Here is a 19,715-nt window from a genome sequence, read left to right as displayed (position 1 = left end):
TTCTCTCATTCCCATCTTCCGAAGGCGAATAAATTTACGCCTTGAGAACGTGCATACGAAGCTACCAAAGGTCGCAGGAACTCAATACTTCGACGAATGCGATCAATATAAAATGACTTAGACAGGCTGCATTTGTTCTATTACTCAATAGCTCAGTCCATGTATATGATTACGAGGATAAGTACTCACTGGCTTCCATTGACCCGTCTTGCTCCTCTGGGTCCAGCTGTTCCATACTGTTGCTAAGTTCATCCGGGTCTTCACCACGCATCAGTTTTTCGAGTCGTTCTAGTCCTTGCAATGCATCGGCTGATCCCGGATTAAGCTGAAGCGCTTGATGAAAATATGTCAAGGCCTCCGCATATTGTTTATTTGAAGAATAGACAGATGCCAACTTTGTAAAGACCTCTTCTTGTGGGTGGCGCTCGCCAAGGGCCCGCAGTCTATAATGACACACATTGTGAATACAAACCAAGTCAGATTATGCATCAGCCATAAACAATACGAACCTATCAATAGCTTCGCGAAAGTTGCCATCTTCAACCAGCAGGTCGACCAGCGCAAAGTTGGTGCAGAGTTTACGAGGTTCCATCGATAAAGCCTTGTGTAGAGCCAGGTGTGCTTGTTCCCGATGTTCCGAACTTAGAGCGAGAACACTTCCAAAGAGTACAAAACTTTGCGCCTTTAGTGGGAATAGCTTCACAACACTCTTTGCAGTGGCCAAGGCTTCCTTGAAACGATTTACACCAAGTGCATACAAATTGCAGTAGCTGGTGATAATACCAGTATAGGCCTCCATAGACGGCGTGAGGCGGCACGCAGTCCAAAATGCCGTTAGCGCAGGTTGAGGACGATGCAGTCGCAGTAAAACTTCACCTCGTAGCAAATGCGCCGGTGCGCTTCGAGGTTGCTCTTGAATGGCACGTTTTGAGAACTGTAAGGCTACCTCGTAGTCTCCTTTCACATCGCTGTAATATGCCGCAGCAAGCCACGATTCTGCGCACGTGCTATTGATTTTAAAAAGTTCCTGCACCAAATCATTAAGATTGGTGCGTAAGTTTCCTTTGCGAAGACAGTTGGCAAAGCGGTCCATATAGGTCAAGTTTAGATCGTCAACTTGTCGTGCACGTCTGAATGTTATGTTGGCTTGATGGAGTAGCTCCTGGTTTAACTCTAGCCCTCCCTTGTGCAACAAACAATGGAGGTTTCCAGGAAAGACTTGAATTAGCGTAATGAAAGACTCTATCGCCGCTACGAGCGTGACACAAGTCAATTTTGCATTAGATCACACCGAAAAGCTTTGTAATGTAAAGTACCTTTATGTTTTCCCCGCTCAGCATCCATATGGGCTACCACCAGTGTCTGTATCCACGATAAGTCGTAATTAGAGAGACCTGTATCTTTAATCTTGCCGGATGCAATATCGGAGTAAAATCTTGCAACATTATATCGATGAATAGCGACAGGTGCTACTGTTGCACTCTGACCAGATTCTTTAGTTTCATCAGATTCCGGTGCTGCATCGTTTGCTGTTGCTAGTTTAGTAAGAGCTAGTGCTGCTTCTAATGCATACGGATTCTGTCGTAAGGCAGCCATATAACTTTCCTCCGCTTTATCTGAAAGTCCTTCGCTCATGTACAATTTCCCAAGTAAAAGGTTCATGCTCAAGCTTCGATCTTCAAACGGTGTCGATATTAACTGGCGTGATAACCATTTTGTGAGATGGCCAGGCATTTCGGGATCTAATCAATTTGTCTTACCATTTGAATGGCTTCAATGATACACTGAAGCTCCACGTAGCACTTAGCCACCTTGAGTTTTACCTCTAGCTCCACTTCCTTCGTCAACACTTTAATGTTTCTGCAGCTAAGACGATAATATCGCTGTAATATTATAGTATAAAGCAGCAGTATATACACACGGTAAGCTTTTTATCACATAAACAAATTCTTCCATCTTTAATTACAATGGCGCGCTTGTATTCACGCTTGACAAGCATTAAATCTGCAAATAATCGCAATGTCTTGGCATGAAATGCAGGCGACAGCCTTTTTGCATCGCTCGTTGCTATTTCAAAAGTTCTTTTCTTGCGAGAATCAGCGAGAATGTTGCCATTGTTGTGATGGACCTCTAACTCTGATGAAAACAATGCTATGGAAACTAGCAACTCGCCTATAATCTGGGCCGAATCCACATCCCCGTTAGCAAGAAAAATCACAAATTGTCGCTGCAAGACTTCAGCATCATAACGTGGGGGATCTTGAGCGCTAGCGGTGTTCTCGTGCCGAGCCGACTCATTTGCACGCTGCTTCTTGACAGGCCGCTCCATTAAAGCAACACATTAAGTACGCTTCATCATTTTATACGTAAATCAAACCAAAAATACAGCTAAATTTAAAGTAGAATTGTCAGAGTAATAATTCGCTTAAGATAATTCAAATTGTCTAAAGTCAATCTTGAATCTATCGAATCTACTTGCTGTGTGATATCCTCTGCCGACAGTCTATATCGAGTATTCCATCAATTTCATCTTGCCTTGAACCAAAACTCGTGATTTTGGCAAGTTGCGGAACCTGAAAATGAGGTCAACAACTTGCAAGATAAATTCTGTGTACTGAGCTCTATCGCATTTGAAAAGCTGTTTTGATAACGATAAATCATAATTGTACAAAATTCACATTGGACTTGGTGCAATTGTGAATACATAATTAGTATTTGTGTAGATGATCAAACTCTGAAAAAGAGGAGTTCGTGGTATACGCGGGCTGCTAGCAGCACGTCAGAAAACAAAGGTATTTTATCACAAGAGGACGAACACGTACACATTCTGTGTTGGTCCAAGTAGCATTCATCTTAGGATGTACTCCGGAAATAGCTGAGCAACAAGACAACAAGGTATGGTAGAGGCCTTCGGTTTAACTTCTGGTTGGAGCTCGCGAATCCAACCTCTCTGCAAGATGTGATCGCGAGCTATTAAGGCGAAAGCTTTCTCTGTGCAAAGAGCACAGTGCCTCCGTTGCACTTGGTATACTCCTAGTTAATCCCGCTATCGAGTCGTAAAGAAATACTCTATGCAAGGATGGAAAATGTATTGTCGGCCACATATCCAGGAGCAATAGGACACGCCTACCATGCATACGTCTACTTGAGAACCGATGAGATCAGAGAAGGGGTGGCCATGGAGCCAAAATTAATAATCGTTAACTTGGAGCCGCTCACCTGATTCGAGAATGCGTTGGTAAGGAACATTCAGGAGGTTCACAACGCTCGTTCAGTGAGGCCGCTATTGTAAAGCGAAGCGTCCTCGTCTTTGAAGACCGGGACGACCAAAATCTCATCCTCTGGATGGTACGCGTAGAGATGACTGTCACTTCGGCCTTAATCAAGCTAGGACGCCGCACGCAATTACAGGAACTGACGTTCAATGCCTCGGCCAAAGCGGCGCTCCCAAAGTGGAATAATTCTGAGCGACTGGTACCGCGGGTGTTCGCACCCCTAATAAAGTATATTGGGTGCGTTCGAAGTCCTTGTCTACGCATCAAGACGAAACTTGGCACACTATGTCCAGGGGTTAGGCCCTCACATCGTCACAATATTGTTTAATACCTTTCCAGATGCGATATCGGCTGTATCGTTTATGAACCGTATCCGAATGGGTGCGCCCCGTGCTAAGACCTCCGCATCCACCCTTACGCTTTCAAGAAAGCAAAAGACGTTGCATTCAGTTCGGAATAAACGTTTCGTGCAGTAGGGCAGGATGAAATGCCGATAATGTAAGCTTTGCAAGCGCATAAGAGGCCATGGTCCTCAGCTATGCTGAGAAAAATGATGTCTTGCACCTGTTGAGCGTCGCCGCGGTATCCGATCATGACTCATCAGCGGTGGTGAAAAATATCTGCGCCTTGTGTACCCCCTCTCTCGGCTGAGAGATATAAAAAGTCAGACTTGTATGCAAGAGAGAATGGCAAAACCCTCGCGGGAAAACGCCTAATAAAACAAGCAACTTTCTTATAAAAGTTTGGGCTCAGACCCCGGCGTTGTTGATTGTTAAAATTATTTAAAAAAGGCTCGGGAAGTCCTGATAGATTCAGGAACATCGCGAAATTACGTACGGCGCGAAGCTGTTAGAAACCAGTAGACAGCTTTAAGGATGCTTAATTTCGATACGATATATGTTGATCTTGCGACGAGGACAATGGTAGGAGTGTCAAAGTTAATTATCTACCTTCACAAGAGATCTGAGAACATTGATAACATATAACTTTACAGGCCTTGGAATGGTTCGAGATGCGACCTTATTCTAGGTATGACAAACTGACTCATCCCTAATCGCTTTTTTCCTCTGCCGCTGGAGCGCCACAAACCATGTGCGACTCAGAATAAAAAACGATAGACACTTACATCTTGGTGGAGCTTTGCCACTTCATAAAGCCACCTCCTCTAGGAAACAGAAGTGCTTTTGGTGCAGGCACGAGTGCGGTAGCTTTCGTGCGGGAAATGCCATTGTTCAAAACTCATAGCAGTGGTATCGCTAGGCTCTTTATCAAAGCTCGGAAGGTAGAAACGTGAGTGAGCTGAGGTCTCAGAATGCGACGCAAAAGAGGAATCGTAAGTCGTAGTCTTCAGAGTGTATCTACGCTGAGACGATAGTGAATGTCTGTATTTCGTGATCCTTAGTGTGTATCTGGCGGGATGGTACGATCAGTTGTCGTCTGTGCTAGGACCGGTGAAGAGTAGACATGCCAGAGTCGATAGAGCTGGGGTGTAGAAAGTCGAGAGTAAAAGGACCAGACCCCAAAGCTATGACTGATTCTATATCTTTGTCCCGATGTGTCGGTACTGCTGAGTCAGAGCAACCAAACGACGTGCCCACCGTGCCGAGCAGTGTAACTTTCTCTTTACATTGTAACGAAATCTTACAACGTGATGGTGAGAGACCCACCACGTGTGTTGCCTTCAGAGAAGGGTGTCCGACATAAAAACGACTTGTTAAAACAAATAGTGCGCCAGCAACAACATATATAGTTATAGAAAAATGTGACGTCATTTACACGCAAAGAACAAATCATTTTTGGTGAGAAAAAGTCAATCTCCATAGCAGGCCCCGTTAGGAAGACTTGCAAGTGACAAATCGCGCATGCTTATCATACATACATAAAAAAATATGCGACATCACGATCTTGGGATAAACACCGACCCAAGAAAAAAATGTAGCACCATTGTCTGCACTTTGTTCAGCGCCCTCGGCCTAGTTGAGTCAATGGATCTTATCATCTGTTGATAAGCGACAGCTTTGGCGGTGCGTTTTTTCAAGCGATATGCTCTTACTTATATCACATGGTTTGTCCAACGCACCAGTGACGCTTAAAGTCACCTCGTGGCAATGTTCCATCCTATTTCGTCGCTGATTTTGTCCATAATCGCGAAGGGCGCGCGGATTCAGATGCGAAGAGCCACATTAATATTTACGAGCTGTAAGCACTTAATTTGAATGTTCGATAATAGTGATAAATGTGTATTGATCGCCGGCGATCCCGCAAAGGAAAAGTCATTTTGTAGATTTGTCAGCGATCTCTGTTTTAAAGGATTCGAGGGGGTGTTTGGCTGGCCAAATACTTGCACAAGCACAGTGCAAAATATGCCGACTTTGAACCACCCCTAATCAATTACTAAATCCAAATGATTTCGAGATGCGGCGGATGAGACAGTCTTTGAGGCTTTGAAAGCCTAATGCAATCCTAAACCCCGGCAGATTTAATCCCATAGCAGTTGCCTGTGGTCTATTCTTTACAATGTACTGCGCTATACTAAAGTATATGCCAACGGCATGGACGCGTAATTGCGTATGGCTCATGGCATCTTAAGGCTGCTGAGAAGTGATAACTTTTCGTCGGAAGAGTTTTTGAGTTGTGGATGTCCTCGTGGAGGTCAGGGTCTACCTGCATGAATCCGAGACGTTTATGATTGATGATCAAGCGTTGTTACGACGGCGACGTCGTCACCATATGCATAGAGTACTTCATTTGTTCGTACTCTTTGAAAATTTCGAAGTTTTTAATACTGCTACGACCATGAATGGCTTGTAATATGTGGTCACATTTTAGTCTTAAAGATAGTATATATTTCATGTATTGGTAGGTAATTCCACAATAAACAATTGCCCACACGATATTCATGTGAGAAACTGCGCAAAGACATACCTTCTTTGCGGAGTATACCTTTGACAAAAGGTTTGAGCCTAGTCAACTTGATATGGTGGCGGATGAGCTGTATCAATACACCGACTATGAATTGCCCGTTTGTCATGATTGCGACGTTTTTAATGTATGAGGCGATGCGTAAAGTCGAGTCTGACGCAATATGCGTTATGTTGCCGAAGCTTTGGGAAGCAAGGTATTTGAGAACTTTCATGTCGATATACGCTTCTCCCTTGCACCACTATGCCTTTTCCCATTATTTGCTGACCTACAGCCCTGACCCACATCAAACTCAGCGTGTAGTGGCGCCTCACTATTGAAATCCAGGAACAGAACACAGTACAAAACACATAATACAGCTTCGAGTGGAGCGAAAAAACATGCTGCTTGGTGAGCGCTATGTTTTGGTGGCCCATATGTATAAGTGGGTAAGCACATATGTGCGCACTCTGCAACGTGTCAAGGGTTCGCACGCGGCCGCATGCAGTAACATCTTTGCCATCCTCCCAGTTCCAGCGGAGTCAAATGGAGGACTTTATCACCGGTATTTCAGATTATACGTCCGGCAAAACATGTATTGTGGTCTTTGTAGGCCCTCTGAGCGAGATGCTCCTCTCAAGACGAGCAGCAAAGTCGTAAGTGGTGAAAATACATTCAGGCCGTTTCTCGACAAAATTTTTTTGCCGACATGGCTTACCGGTAGCCCAAAATTGGACAGAGAGAGAGACCACGGCTTACGAAGAAGTTTTAGCTAATATTTTTATATTGCTCGGCACCACATTGAATGCGTCTGTTAATTATTATTCACGAAAAAATACTCGGACAGAACGCGTGATACGCGTTGACGGGGTGATCTGCGGAGCATCTGTACGGAGAGCACAATGCGAATCAAGTTGGTTTCACTCATTGATCTCGCATTAAACAACGCACTCCATGCCCTTACAGGCCTTACCTCAAATTTCATAAATGCTTTAATCAGCTTCTTGGCGCCTTTCACATCGGTACGGAGTAATCCCGACTTGAGTGGGGGGGGGGCTGTCGATCAAAATCGACGTGCTTATTTAGTCCGGCTAGCAACCATACAAAATGAGCAGCAGAGGCTTCCACGATCCCGAACTTACGAGTCAGTCAGACATAAAGAGCCTCGGTGCAGAAGGAGCAACGTCCCACCATCCCCTGTTGCTGACGTACCCTCTTCTAAAGTAGCGTTGTAGTTCCGAACTGCTAAAGATGCCTCAAGCCATGAGTGCGATGCAAAGCACAGAAAGCGAACATGATATCTAGCTCAGCATAGCCTTGCGCGCAGGCCGTGAATCTTGAGTAAAGCTTATATACCGCTATATCCAAGAGAGATCACGAGAGCCATCCAAGTGTGGATAGATCGCCATCGGTACTGCTCGATGAGCAAGCAGCGGTACAAATTCATAAGAAGCTCTTGATGGGCCAGCAGGCCCCCAGGGCATCTGGTGAAATGGAGGGTTTTCTTCATTCAGCAACCAGCGATATTATGAGGTTCCACTTCAGCAATGTTGATCTGATTCTGTCGCTGGTTACAAATTGGCACACCCTCGGTTAAAATATTTATTGGAGAAGAGGGAGGTCGCCTGTCGCAGCGTGCCTTTCACTATAGCGGATAAATTATCTGATCGCGAAGAGTGCCAAGCGTCAGATACGGGCGCTGAGGGATTATTCTCCTTTAGAAGCCTCAATTACTGTATAAGTTTCACCACTGTTTACATAAATATTTTCAGAATAATATTTAAACTCAGGCAATCGATCATGCGGTGAATAGGAGCCTTGATCGTGGTGGTAGCTCTTACAGCTTTCTCATGAAGACATGCGAGCTGTAACGGGCAGGATTTTGAGATGATGAGGTGTTTTGTAGCTAAATGCTGGGGTCGATAAAAGTGCTTGCGGAGCGACTTCCTCATGCTCTTTTTGGTGTGCGTGTGAGCAAAGGGTCCATGCGCACACGCGTGTAGGAGCTGCCTTACCAGTGTGGCAGCTTGGTAGTGGAGGTGCTGCGATTATTTTAAGTGACATGTAGATGGCGGAACTTTGAAAAGGGAACGACCTGAGCAACCAGCCGCACACCCAAAACTGAAGACAGTTTTTAATGAGAGATACTAACACGTATTTATTTACGAGTTTAAGTAGCATTACTCTTCTGTAGTTACTTTTGAGATAGTCGAGCAACCTAGTCAACTAGGTACGTTAGGGGCTTTTGATTCCGCTCCTGTCAGGAGCACACAAATTCAACCTTTGTGCGTTTGTTAACGCCGACCCTGAAAATCAGAGCTTCCTCTGTGCAAAATGCACGGCAACCTCATTGCACAACTGAACGTCGGACTTACTTTGACACTCAAAGGTACTAGGTCTGTGATAAAGCATAGTAACTATATCTAGTTACAATAACAGGGCGACGGTACAAGATACATGGTATGCCAGACTCACATACTGCATAACCAGGTTTTGATGGATACATGCATATGTTTATTTCGTTTTCGCTTTAATATGAGAAGATTGAATACTAGGTACCTGAGAGAATTGGTTTACCGACGATTCCTGAACCAATCCTTCAGCGACTGTTCGTGGACCCTATGAGCCGAAAACTTTCTTTTTTCAAATTGCCGTGCAACCCCCGCTATTCATGGCTCTCAAAGTGATTTTTTGAGAAAAATGGAGATAAAGTTTAGACATCAGTTTTAGATTAGTATTTTACCTGCTCTTTTTATTATGGTAAACATAGAGGCTTGCACATCGTAGCCATCAATATACCGATAACCTGAACGAGAGACCGTAAATTCGTGAAAAGATACATCGATGTGCTGGACTGCATTTAATGAAGCTAAGCTAGCTCAGAATCTCATCCTGGTGATGAATTCAAATTATAACCTTCTGTCTAGAGGTCACGTTGAAGCTAGCAGATAAGATACAGTGCATGTGATGACCAATCTTAACCCTGAGCCCAAACAGTAGCCATACGTAGAGATGCATTACGGTTTAACAGCATCCTCTCCCACGACCTTGTTTTAATCATCGTCCCGCACTGATGGAAAAAGAGGTACAGTACATGTAATCAAATCATAATAAGTCCAGTTGCTCAAAGAGAATACCGCCTGCTATGAAATCTTGTTCGGCGTTGCTAAATCAAGTCCACAATATGGAAAGGTGCAACCGCCATTGCGACTGCTGGCGGCCGACTGCCGTTCATAAGTGAAAAAGCTGCGAATCTCTGAACTGTGTGATCAATCAAATATTATGACTGGCAGAACAGGCATGCGGGAAGCAGAGGAGGTCCTGCCGCTGCTAGCGCTAGAGACCGGCTCATCCGTTGTCTGTGCCAGTTCTTATGACCACAGCAAACTTTTAAACAATGACCAGTTGTCGAAAGCACCCTATCAGTGCGCAGGATACGTGTCCTATGTGCTGAAGAAGGATAGCAGTGGCAGCCGAAGACAACTAACCGCCGTGTACGGCTCCATACCTTCCGTCACAACTCGAAAAGGCGGTAGCTTGCCTATTATTACGCAACCTGCAGTGACTGATTCTCTGCTTGGCGGCAGCGATCAGCAAAGCAACCAGAGCGAGACTGAGAGCGATAGTGATGGTAGTTGTACTACTAGTAGCACAAATGGATCACTGCAGTCCATTTTAAGAATGCCTTCAACCGACTTTTCGTGCCGCAGTCTGAAGAAGAGGGCGTCGGTCGATTTTGCACTGGATATTGATAGCGGTGAAGATGACGACACAAAGGAGGGTCTAAAAGGATCATGCGCTGCACGTTGCTTACCTCGCCGCCTTACAATCGAAGAAAAAACAGCTTTATATCGTGTGCGTCCTGATCTCGAACTTGTGCCTACAGTATTGCTGCTCTCAGAGCTTGAGGAATTGCGACGAAGGCGCCAGCGCAATCTTATGTTTTCAAGCTTGGGCGCGTCGCTCATTTTGCTTATGGTGATCGTCTTTTACTATCTCGTCTCTCAAATGTAACGTAAATGTCGACTACAAAGTCGCACAGGGGCCGGGCTGGCTACATAGTTAGCTAATCGATCACTGTATCCTTTTATTAAACATTAGATAAGTTCATTAAAATAACCTGTCGGCGTACTTTATCGCACCCACAAGACTCGAGAATGTACATAGTACGAACCCAAAACTATTTTTCTCACTTTTTTCCCACAAGATCCCTCGGTCAGTTTTCCAGCTGTAGTATGAGACAACCACGTAATGAGCGCGGTAAAAGATTTTGTATTGCACAAGATATGTAACCGGCAATACGGCAAACATTCCCGGCGTTCCTGTATAACTTGCGTTATTCGCTGTCTTCTCGATATCGATGGAAAGTAAGCATGTGATACAAAATGTAGTGGTTACCACTATACTAAATCTGCTTAGTCTACTATTTATCAAACCTTACCCTGTGATATACCGGTAATTTTTTTCGGAGGTTCGAATTTTCCACTTCCTTCTACGAACACAAGATCCAATTAAGATTAGCCATCAGCTGCCATCACCTTGTCCCGCTCACGCCTCGTCGCTTCTTTTCACTCATAACTTTGTCATTGCACAACAAGACTAAACGCTTTATCGATTAGCAATGACTGAAACCGCGAATTTTAAAGATCGTGAGGCTGCACTACTGTGCGAACTCTCAGCGCTGTACACGAAGTTGAACCAAGTTCGGGAACAACGTGTCAAGGTGGAACGAGAGAGCGGCACTGGCGGAGTAAACGACAACACGACGGATGACGATGGCAGCAGAAGCTCGAGGCGCCGTCATCGAGTGCTACTGGTAACCCGCACGTTACCCTTTTGGCTTGTGTCGGAGGACGCGCAGTCGCAGTGGCGCGCTGAGTTTCCAGAGCACGCGAATCTTGATGGTGCTATGGAAATTTTTCAGTCACTTCATGAAAATTATGATTGTGTTTGGATCGGGTCTGTGCATGGCGAGATCGAGCCTAGCGAACAAAACAAATTGAAAGAACAACTACTTCAAGATCGCAAGTATTACCCTGTCTTTCTGGACAAGAAGAGAGAAAGATTGTATTATGATGGGTTTTGTAAAACCATCATGTGGCCGTTATTCCATTCGTGTCCGCCTACAACAGACGATCAAATTAATCAGCATGAAACAATGGAAGGTGAACAGGAAGATGAGGGAAGCATGGAAAAAATGTGGCAAGCCTACGTAGCTTGCAATCAAGCGTTTGCAGATGCAGTACAAGAAGTGTACGAAGAGGGAGATTTGGTTTGGATTCAAGGTTACCATTTGACACTCGTGCCACAAATGGTACAGAACTTGTATCTAAATGGCAACATCTGTTTGGGCTTCTTTATGCATGTACCATTTCCGTCGGCCGAGTTGTATCGGATTTTAAATTATCGCGAAGAAATTCTGACTGGCATTTTAGGTGCTGATCTGATTGGATTTCAAACGTACGAGTATGCTCGGCACTTTCAGAGTGCATGTGTTCGTTTGCTAGGATTGGAAAGCAGCCACAAAGGAGTGGATAACAATGGACACTTTGCGAGAGTGACGATCTGCCCTGTGGGAATAGATGCTGACAAATATTTTACTCTGGTGCAATCCGATGCTGTTCAAGAACAGATGAAGCTTTTGGAAAGCCAATTTGCTGGCAAAAAAGTGATATTGGGCGTAGACCAGCTGGATCAAACAAAAGGGTTAGTGCACAAATTACTGGCCGTCGACGAGCTATTTACGCAAAGACCTGAACTTGCAAAGGAGGTGGTCTTCTTGCAAATTGTACCGGGAGCGTCCGTCGTTGAGTCAGCACTCGAGTCGCAGGTTGAGTCGCTTGTGTCTCGTATTAACAGTAGGTTGCAAGACGTTGGAACAGAAGGACCTGTTCAGTTTTTGAACAAAGAAATTGCCGTAGATGCATTGATCGCGTTGTTTACACTGGCAGATGCGCTCGTCATTACACCTATTCGTGATGGTATGAATACGGTTCCATTTGGGTATATCGTTTGCCGAGAAGCTACGAACAAACATGCGCGTGTAATTCTAAGTGAATTTGCAGGTTGTGCCCAATCATTGAGTGGAGCACGACTGGTAAACCCTTGGAATACTGAAGAGCTCTTACATGCTTTGCAAGATTCGCTTCAAGATAGCGAAGAAGTCATGCGTGCTCATCAGCATATGTACAGCTATGTGAGCTCATTCACTTCGTGGCATTGGGCAGATAACTTTTTGGAACAGCTTCACGAATGCAGCGAAGAAAATGCACTGTCCGCGTCTGGACGTGAGTTAAGTCGTCGGGACATGATATCTGCTTACTCGCGATCGTCACGACGATTGATATTTATCAACTATGAAGGTGTGCTTGCAGCCGAAGCTTCGATTCCAGAGTTGGCATACCCGCCGCAAGAACTGATATGGCAACTGTCGATGCTGACAAAAGACCCGCGCAACACTTTGGTGCTAGTCAGTGCTCGTAGCACATCAGTATGCGAACAATGGTTTGCTGGCCTATCGGGAAATTTGGTTCTTGCTGCTGAGTACGGTGTTTACGTGAAATGGGTGGGTGAAAACGAAATGTGGCACTGTATGGTACCAAATATGGATGCGAGTTGGTGGGAACATGTTGTGCCGTTGCTGGAGTACTACACAGAACGCACTCCAGGTGCGTACATTGAGCGGAAGGAGAGCTCAGTTACGTGGCATTATCGTGACTGCGATTTAGATCATGGTTTATGGCAAGCAAGCGAGCTTTTGGTTACGTTACGTGAGCTGACTCGATCGCTTCCGGTATCGGTATGCCCTGGTAATCGGTACTTGGAGGTTCGACCTCAAAAAGTGAGCAAGTCTACTCTGTTTGAGCGTATTTGGGAGTTTATGAATTGGCCATCGCTGTATCCTGGTGAGGGCCCCGTCACAACGGAATACTTTGGGGAGCCAGTAAACTCGCCATCATCGCCAATGTTAAAACCTCGTGGAATTGTTCATGATTCAATTGACGAAAATGGAATGAGAACGATGAGTCTGGATGATGACAAAGTGGATAGAGATTTTGGTCACACCGATCGCAAGGATTCTGGTATGAGTACAGATGCTTCTATCATAAGCCAAGTTGATGATATGGACGGCAAACATCCTGTTGATTTTGTATTAGTCATCGCCTCGGGTGATGATCGGACTGACGAAGATCTATTTGCATTCCTGGTGCCACCTCCGATTGATCTGGAGGCGTATTGTCGACAGCTTGAAAAAGACGAGGTTGAATATTCGGCTAGCAGTCAATCGTATAAGAGTGACTTGATCCCTTCGGAACCCAGTGCCAAGAAGTCATCATCATCGCTAGTTCACAATCGAGATTTGCTCCACGACGAAAGTGATATCGAAAGCGAAGTTGGAACTTTGAATGCAAAGAATACGAGCGATGCCATGTCCTTTAACGCCTCACGACGACTACTTGGTCGAGACGGTAAGTCCGCTGCTGGACCTTCTGGAGAGCGGGGAAGTGCGGCATCGGTGGCATGGCTTCCGTCACAGTCAAATGATGCAGATTTTCTTACGTTGGGAGAGAATATGACCAAGCTTACGCCGCTTGCAAAGCCATCTATTTCGGAAGGTGCAGCAAACATGTTTCCTGCTACAATGCTCAACCGACAGTCGAATGCTGTTCGCGATGAAATTACGGAGAAGAGTAAATTTACCCCTCGTCGTGACTTTCCGCCGTCTGCAGCTTTATTTAAAGCTATGAAGGTCAAATATGGTGACAACTTTGGCCTTCACAGACTTCCTGATACACCGGCAGCCTGCTGGGCTCTCGTGTGTCCACCAAATGCACGCGCAAAGCTTGAAGATGGAGTGGGGCTGAGAAAACCGTCTTTCACATTGAGTCCCGAGCATGACAAAATGGAAAGCTTGGTGGACAAGACATTACACGATGAATCAGTTAGTAATTTGTTTCCAGGTTATAAAGGCAGTGATTTAGCGAAAACAAATGTTTTGAGCGGTGGTGCGAAGCGCAGTGAAGTGATTGAAGGTGAGTTACCGATGATCATTGCTACCAAAAAAGCGGAAGAGGAAGAGGTTGTTCAAACAATGTCGATTTCTACAGATGATAGCGATCGATACCGTTTTCCTGTCAACACTTTTGTTTGCACGCTTGGCCGCAAGCTTTCGCAAGCACCTTACTACATCAAGAATTCAGGAGATCTATTTCAATTATTGCAAGAAATGGGCATGAGCAGTCATTTGCGCAAGCGGCGGTTGCTATCCGTGGGCAGCGCCGGAGACGCTTAAAGCGGATATTGTGCGGTACTAGGCTTCATGCTAGACCTTTCATGCGTAGTAAGCCGATAGCATTTCCTATGCCGGTGTGTTGTGTGTACACCTTGGCTGAGCTCCACAACAGACGACACAAAAGAGAGGCGGATTTGAAAGACAGCAGTATGAGCGATTTGGAAGTAAAATGAAGGCATAGAAATTCTATGCGTGGAACAGAAAGATTAATTAATAAAATGCTTACCGTTTTGATCGCAAAGCAAGAATAACCACTCGGATGTATAGCGACGGACATCGGTGTCCAAGCAGGTTAAAAAACTTTTCAAGTGGTTGAAATAAAATGTTTTTGCTTGCTCATGAGCATCAAAATAGGCTTTTGACGGCTGAAACGATGGCAAAATTGTCATTTTAAAGCAACCAAGGATCTCATGTTCACCTGTTTTCGCCAAATTGTGGCATACAATCAGCGTCGGCAGCATCTCGGAGAGTGGTCTACATGTACTAGTAGCCTTAAATGAAATAAAAATATTCAGCAAGAAAGAACTCGAACCTGGTTTTTTCGACCCGCACATTTAGCAACATGGTCTGAAGATGTTTTACCACTGGTGAAAGAAGTGAGCATTTGCCAAATCCATCCGTTTCTTTGTGCCTTTGCTGAATTAATGCTGCTAAAAGACTTCCTGGTAGAAGCATGAACACCTCAGTAACCTTATTCTTTAGATCGACCAAGTGGTCATCTAAACGGTATACACGAGGGTGTTCAAAGCACAGTATATCCAAAAGCAATTCCCCAAGGCTACATAGATCCATCATGGATCAGCACATCTATACGTAGGAAATATGTTTCTCACCGAAAGATATAATGGAAAATGTCCGGTGATACTTCCTCTTGCTTCGCTGTCCATTGCATTTCATTTGCTAGCACGCTTATCACCTTAATCAAATCCATCAGCAAAAGTACGCGAGCTCCAGTGACGTTATCAGACATTTTGCCGTGCTTGAAGCCGTACGAAAGAGTCTGAAATTTTCAGAATATGTTTAGACATTTGTGCCTTAGTGTGCACTTACGTGTAATGTGTTACCGAGAAAATCAGCTGCCAAGCTTCTAGTGAGCAGCTCACATGTTGTGGCACTTCCCGTGCCTCGCAAGACACTAAGAGAAATTTCCAGACTAATCGGTGCAAAGAGAATGTTCCCTTCGTCCTTGCAAGACCTAATAATCGGGCTATAAAATGCCTAGCGATAAGATGTTCTGATACAAAGTCCGGTCGCATGTATACCGAATTCACCATGCACATAAGAGCCTCTTCGCGCACGGAAGAGACCCACGACTCGCTTTCAGCAATAACCAAAAATCTTTCTAGCGCCTGAATAGTACATAATAGTATTCAGAGCTGAGCATGCATGCAGGGCATTGCTCTCCATACCTCAATTGACAAAAGCTGATATATGCCTCTTCGATCTCGCATAAATACTCTGCAAGCGGCCAGAAGGCGAAAGATTGCTGTGCATTACCACTTATTAAGGAAAGAATAAATTGAAGAGAAGAAACTAGGCCAACATACCGTCATCCTGCTGCGTTTTAATGCTACTTACGTCTGCAAGCACGGCAAAAATCTTACTTGAAGCCTCTTCGCGTGCTGGCACCGAGTCCAGATTGACTGCAAAAAATACAAAATTCATCAATCAACTGATGCTTTATCCATAAGTCACAACGATCAATCAGGTTGCACCTGATCCACTCTCGACAGCGCTGATAAAATCTTCAGCCCACGCCATAGCGCAATAGTTGTTGAAGTGGATTGTAACCGGTCTGCTTGGATTGGCTATCATTATGACCAATTAGATACTACCACTTGGAGCTCAAAGTAAAAACATATTGAATCACACACTAACAAAATTGAAGAACATGAAGCTAACAGCATTCTTGGCGGCGGCGGTGATGGCGACTATGCAAGTTGGAGCAAAAGAAGATCTTCCGCCGGATGCACAGCTTCGCATTGGTGTCAAGCACAGACCTGATTCGTGCACAGTTAAAAGTCAGCCGGGAGACACGTTATCTATGCATTACACCGGCACGCTTCGCAAGGATGGCTCCAAGTTTGACTCGAGCTTGGATCGCAACGTGCCATTTGAGTTCAAGCTTGGAGCCGGTCACGTCATTAAGGTCGGTTGTTATATCTTGAGTCGTACATTTGCTTTAGGAAATGGAAGTTTCGGGTGATGATTAGTGCTGACGTCATTGTGGTCGTTTTGATGTCTTTTTATGTGAGCAGGGTTGGGATCGTGGGTGCGTAATACTGTGAAATGTTGCATTGTTGACAATTACTGACTTGTCGTTCTTGTTATTGTCTTCTGCCAATTTAGACTTGTGGACATGTGCATCGGGTTCGTGGAAATTTTTGTACTATATACATACACTTGTCGTTCTAACCATACACTTTGAATTTGCTAACATGTAATGTAGTGAAAAGCGCCGTCTGACAATTCCATCAGACCTGGGTTATGGTGATCATGGCTCACCCCCAAAGATTCCTGGAAAGGCAACGCTAGTCTTTGACGTCGAGTTGCTCGACATCAAGCACGAAGATGATGAGCTCTAGATGACATCAATATAGCACCAAAAATCATTCACTTTACTACAATAATTATATGTGGTATACGAATCTTCTGCTCCAATCTTAATTCCAAAAACGAAAAAAGAGTACACGCAAAGGATAGGTTTTCAGTCTTTGCTCAAATCAATATGCGTTGTATGAATCTCTTTCATTATCAGAAAAACAAAATCACTACTCGAATGGCGTGAGGTTCACAGCTCAAGTGTTCGAAGAGCATATTATCAGGGGCAAGCACTGCGATCTTGTAGGTTTTTGACAGTCTATGAAAAGGAATACCGAGGCATTTGATCGGTTTTTGAATGCAAATCAAGTTCCGCTTTGTCCGTACTTTTCCATTAGCTGCAGCTTCAGCTTCGTCCAGGTGGTAGCGGCCTGGGTCCGTAGGAGTCATCCGTCGTTGACGGTGGCGTTATGGACGCAGTCGACGCCGACAGCTTCTGCAGTAGGTGCTCTAACAGAGGTTTTTCATAGCTCGAACACGCCTCTAGGCGCGCGTTTATCGCTTCGGATCCTTGCGACACAACGCCCTCAAGGCCCAGCAGAGACATCAGCTTATTAAGCCCGTTGCTCTTCTCTTCCTGCATGTCCTAGGTCAAAAAGGGGGGTATTGCTCTATCCTCACAGAGGATCAGTTGTAACGACTCAAGCGTAGATTGACTACAACTGCTACTAAGTGCAGCGGAGCTGCCGTAGTTCTTTCGCTTAGAGGAAGCTAATCTTAGGTCGGTGACCTTCGCTCTATACTTTGAAGCAGTACGAGTGTAGCGGATCGCAATCCACTTACTCCAAGAGTAATTACAACCTTAAATCCAGGGCAAATAAGCTCTTCGTTCAAAATGTAAACTGTGTTTCTTTTATTTACGGCTAAGTCGCCTATATCCAAACCTGTAGGTTTTCCTGATTGAATAGTAAACCCTAATTAAAACGAATAATTACTGACAGTCCAACCACGAAGTGGCTTCTTGTTAAGATGTAGCCACACCATTCTGTAGTCACACCATCTTGTGTGACCAACCCCTTTATACCAGGGTACGTGTAATTCCGTTACAGAAAGCCTCATTTGGCTCGACTTTGAAGTGTTCGTAAGCAGTTTAGATCGGATTATCGTTTTTCACGCCCAGCACTTCACACGGCCCACAAGGTTGAATCGCGAACAATGCTGGCTGCAAAGGCTTCGCAGTTGTCTTGCAGCGACTGCTGGTTTCGACTCGACAAACCATCGTGAAAGAGGCTACCACGGTACAAGACATGTTCAGCTTCAAAACCATCGTGCTAAACAAAAGAATAGGAGGTTCGGCCTGCTTCCGAGATTCCATAATCTCATGATGCGTGAGACTGACGGCCGCGGTTCGCTGCTCACCGGAGAGGCGACTGCAGTTTACTGACTGCAGCAGCTTTTTCGATGACTGCTCGCATCCGCTTGAGTGTCATTCACTCATGTGAAGACATATGAGGAAGCATCTCATTTGTCAAAACCTCAATTTGGAGTACTGATGGATCGAGTGGCTCCCCAACTCGTTCCTTGTCGCTCGGACAAGGACAAGAGTATGGCTTGGACTGGAATGCGCGACGTGCTCAACAGCCGTGTCGTCAATCCAAAATCAAAGTGCTACTAGGTGTAAGGGGGCGCTGTTTACAACACTCCCTCAAACACAACACACACTTGTGCGACGAGGAAGCAATCCTCGACTTGGACGAAGAAAGACAGTCCCGACTTGGGCAGAAGAAGAACGACTTGATGTTATTGAGACGAATTTGTAATGATTCAAAATTAGTTATAGCTCCAAGCTACATGCAATACACCTCAAGGCCTCCTAGAGGTTTTACTAAAAGAATCTCGGGTTCTTGCTTTTCGAATCAAGGGTAAACTGAGGTTGAACCTCAGCCTTAGGTTATACAAGATCTTTGATGCACGAAGCTTGAACTTCGAAAAGCTTGATTTTCAACTATCACGGAAAGTACGCGACAGAACTTCGAAAGACAGAGACACATCGGTCTCGTCACCAGTAAATATTCCAAAATATAAATTAGCATCATAAATTACTGATGTCATGTATGCCCATACTGAGATATCCTTTTGTATCAATTCCCACAGTGCATACATAAGGAACATAGATGTACCCGATGTATGCATTGTTGGAATTATAGATGTACCTTCATGTAATAGGTAAGTGTAGCGTATCAAATAAAGGCATCCAAGTGTTAACCGAATCATCTCTATTAAATGTGGCAAGCTTTGAGAAGCATGCACTGAGATATCCAAGAAAAACTAAATGGTTGAAAGCAGCTCACCCCTTTATCGCAGTCTGTGCACACAAGCACTCTGAAGGATATCCGCCACAATGCAATTTGCGCGTTTTGTATGACCATCAGTTTTGAGAATGATCAGCGGTTGACATGTCGAAATAGGCACTAATCACCTTAACACTGTTTGCCAGAACTTTGCTGTCAAGCACGGATTTGCCTGCAGGCCCTGTGCAGTGGGGAGCCGTAGCTTTGCGCTTGAGGAAGCGTAAGTTAGGTCACCGACCTCTCGTTCTATACTCAGAACAAGTACGAGTTTAGCGGATCGCAATCCACTTACATCGAGAGTAATTATTGCCTTAACCGAAGGCTAATTAACTCTTCGGTTTAACTTGACGCTAT

At 44.8% G+C, this 19,715-nt stretch overlaps 5 protein-coding genes across 5 annotated transcripts; 3 read left to right on the top strand and 2 right to left on the bottom strand.

Annotated features, from left to right (window-relative positions):
- Positions 1 to 61: 61 nt before the first annotated feature.
- On the bottom strand, positions 62 to 2,329 carry PHALS_04617 (tetratricopeptide repeat-containing protein; the record flags this gene model as incomplete). Its single annotated transcript, XM_024722464.1, has 6 exons — positions 62 to 126; positions 190 to 443; positions 510 to 1,251; positions 1,317 to 1,698; positions 1,761 to 1,860; positions 1,920 to 2,329. The coding sequence occupies 6 exons, from the start codon at positions 2,327 to 2,329 to the stop codon at positions 62 to 64; spliced, it is 1,953 nt and encodes a 650-aa protein (XP_024573538.1).
- Positions 2,330 to 9,458: 7,129 nt separating this feature from the next.
- On the top strand, positions 9,459 to 10,190 carry PHALS_04616 (uncharacterized protein; the record flags this gene model as incomplete). Its single annotated transcript, XM_024722463.1, has 1 exon — positions 9,459 to 10,190. The coding sequence occupies one exon, from the start codon at positions 9,459 to 9,461 to the stop codon at positions 10,188 to 10,190; it is 732 nt and encodes a 243-aa protein (XP_024573537.1).
- A 607-nt stretch (positions 10,191 to 10,797) lies between these two features.
- Positions 10,798 to 14,469, top strand: PHALS_04615 (-trehalose-phosphate synthase; the record flags this gene model as incomplete). Its single annotated transcript, XM_024722462.1, has 2 exons — positions 10,798 to 14,209; positions 14,285 to 14,469. The coding sequence occupies 2 exons, from the start codon at positions 10,798 to 10,800 to the stop codon at positions 14,467 to 14,469; spliced, it is 3,597 nt and encodes a 1,198-aa protein (XP_024573536.1).
- A 25-nt stretch (positions 14,470 to 14,494) lies between these two features.
- Positions 14,495 to 16,230, bottom strand: PHALS_04614 (Signaling protein RIC-8/synembryn (regulates neurotransmitter secretion); the record flags this gene model as incomplete). Its single annotated transcript, XM_024722461.1, has 8 exons — positions 14,495 to 14,565; positions 14,696 to 14,943; positions 15,002 to 15,247; positions 15,303 to 15,469; positions 15,534 to 15,818; positions 15,879 to 15,955; positions 16,017 to 16,112; positions 16,185 to 16,230. The coding sequence occupies 8 exons, from the start codon at positions 16,228 to 16,230 to the stop codon at positions 14,495 to 14,497; spliced, it is 1,236 nt and encodes a 411-aa protein (XP_024573535.1).
- A 130-nt stretch (positions 16,231 to 16,360) lies between these two features.
- Positions 16,361 to 17,054, top strand: PHALS_04613 (RxLR-like protein; the record flags this gene model as incomplete). Its single annotated transcript, XM_024722460.1, has 4 exons — positions 16,361 to 16,618; positions 16,728 to 16,741; positions 16,819 to 16,839; positions 16,919 to 17,054. 4 exons carry the CDS (start codon positions 16,361 to 16,363, stop codon positions 17,052 to 17,054), a joined length of 429 nt encoding a protein of 142 aa, XP_024573534.1.
- Positions 17,055 to 19,715: the final 2,661 nt, after the last annotated feature.

The sequence above is a fragment of the Plasmopara halstedii genome (genome assembly GCF_900000015.1).
Source record: "Plasmopara halstedii genome assembly, contig: Scaffold_262, whole genome shotgun sequence".
In the NCBI taxonomy this organism is placed as follows: Eukaryota; Oomycota; class Peronosporomycetes; order Peronosporales; family Peronosporaceae; genus Plasmopara; species Plasmopara halstedii.
Note: the sequence above shows the minus strand (reverse complement) of the source record. Positions and strands in the feature narration are given on the sequence as shown.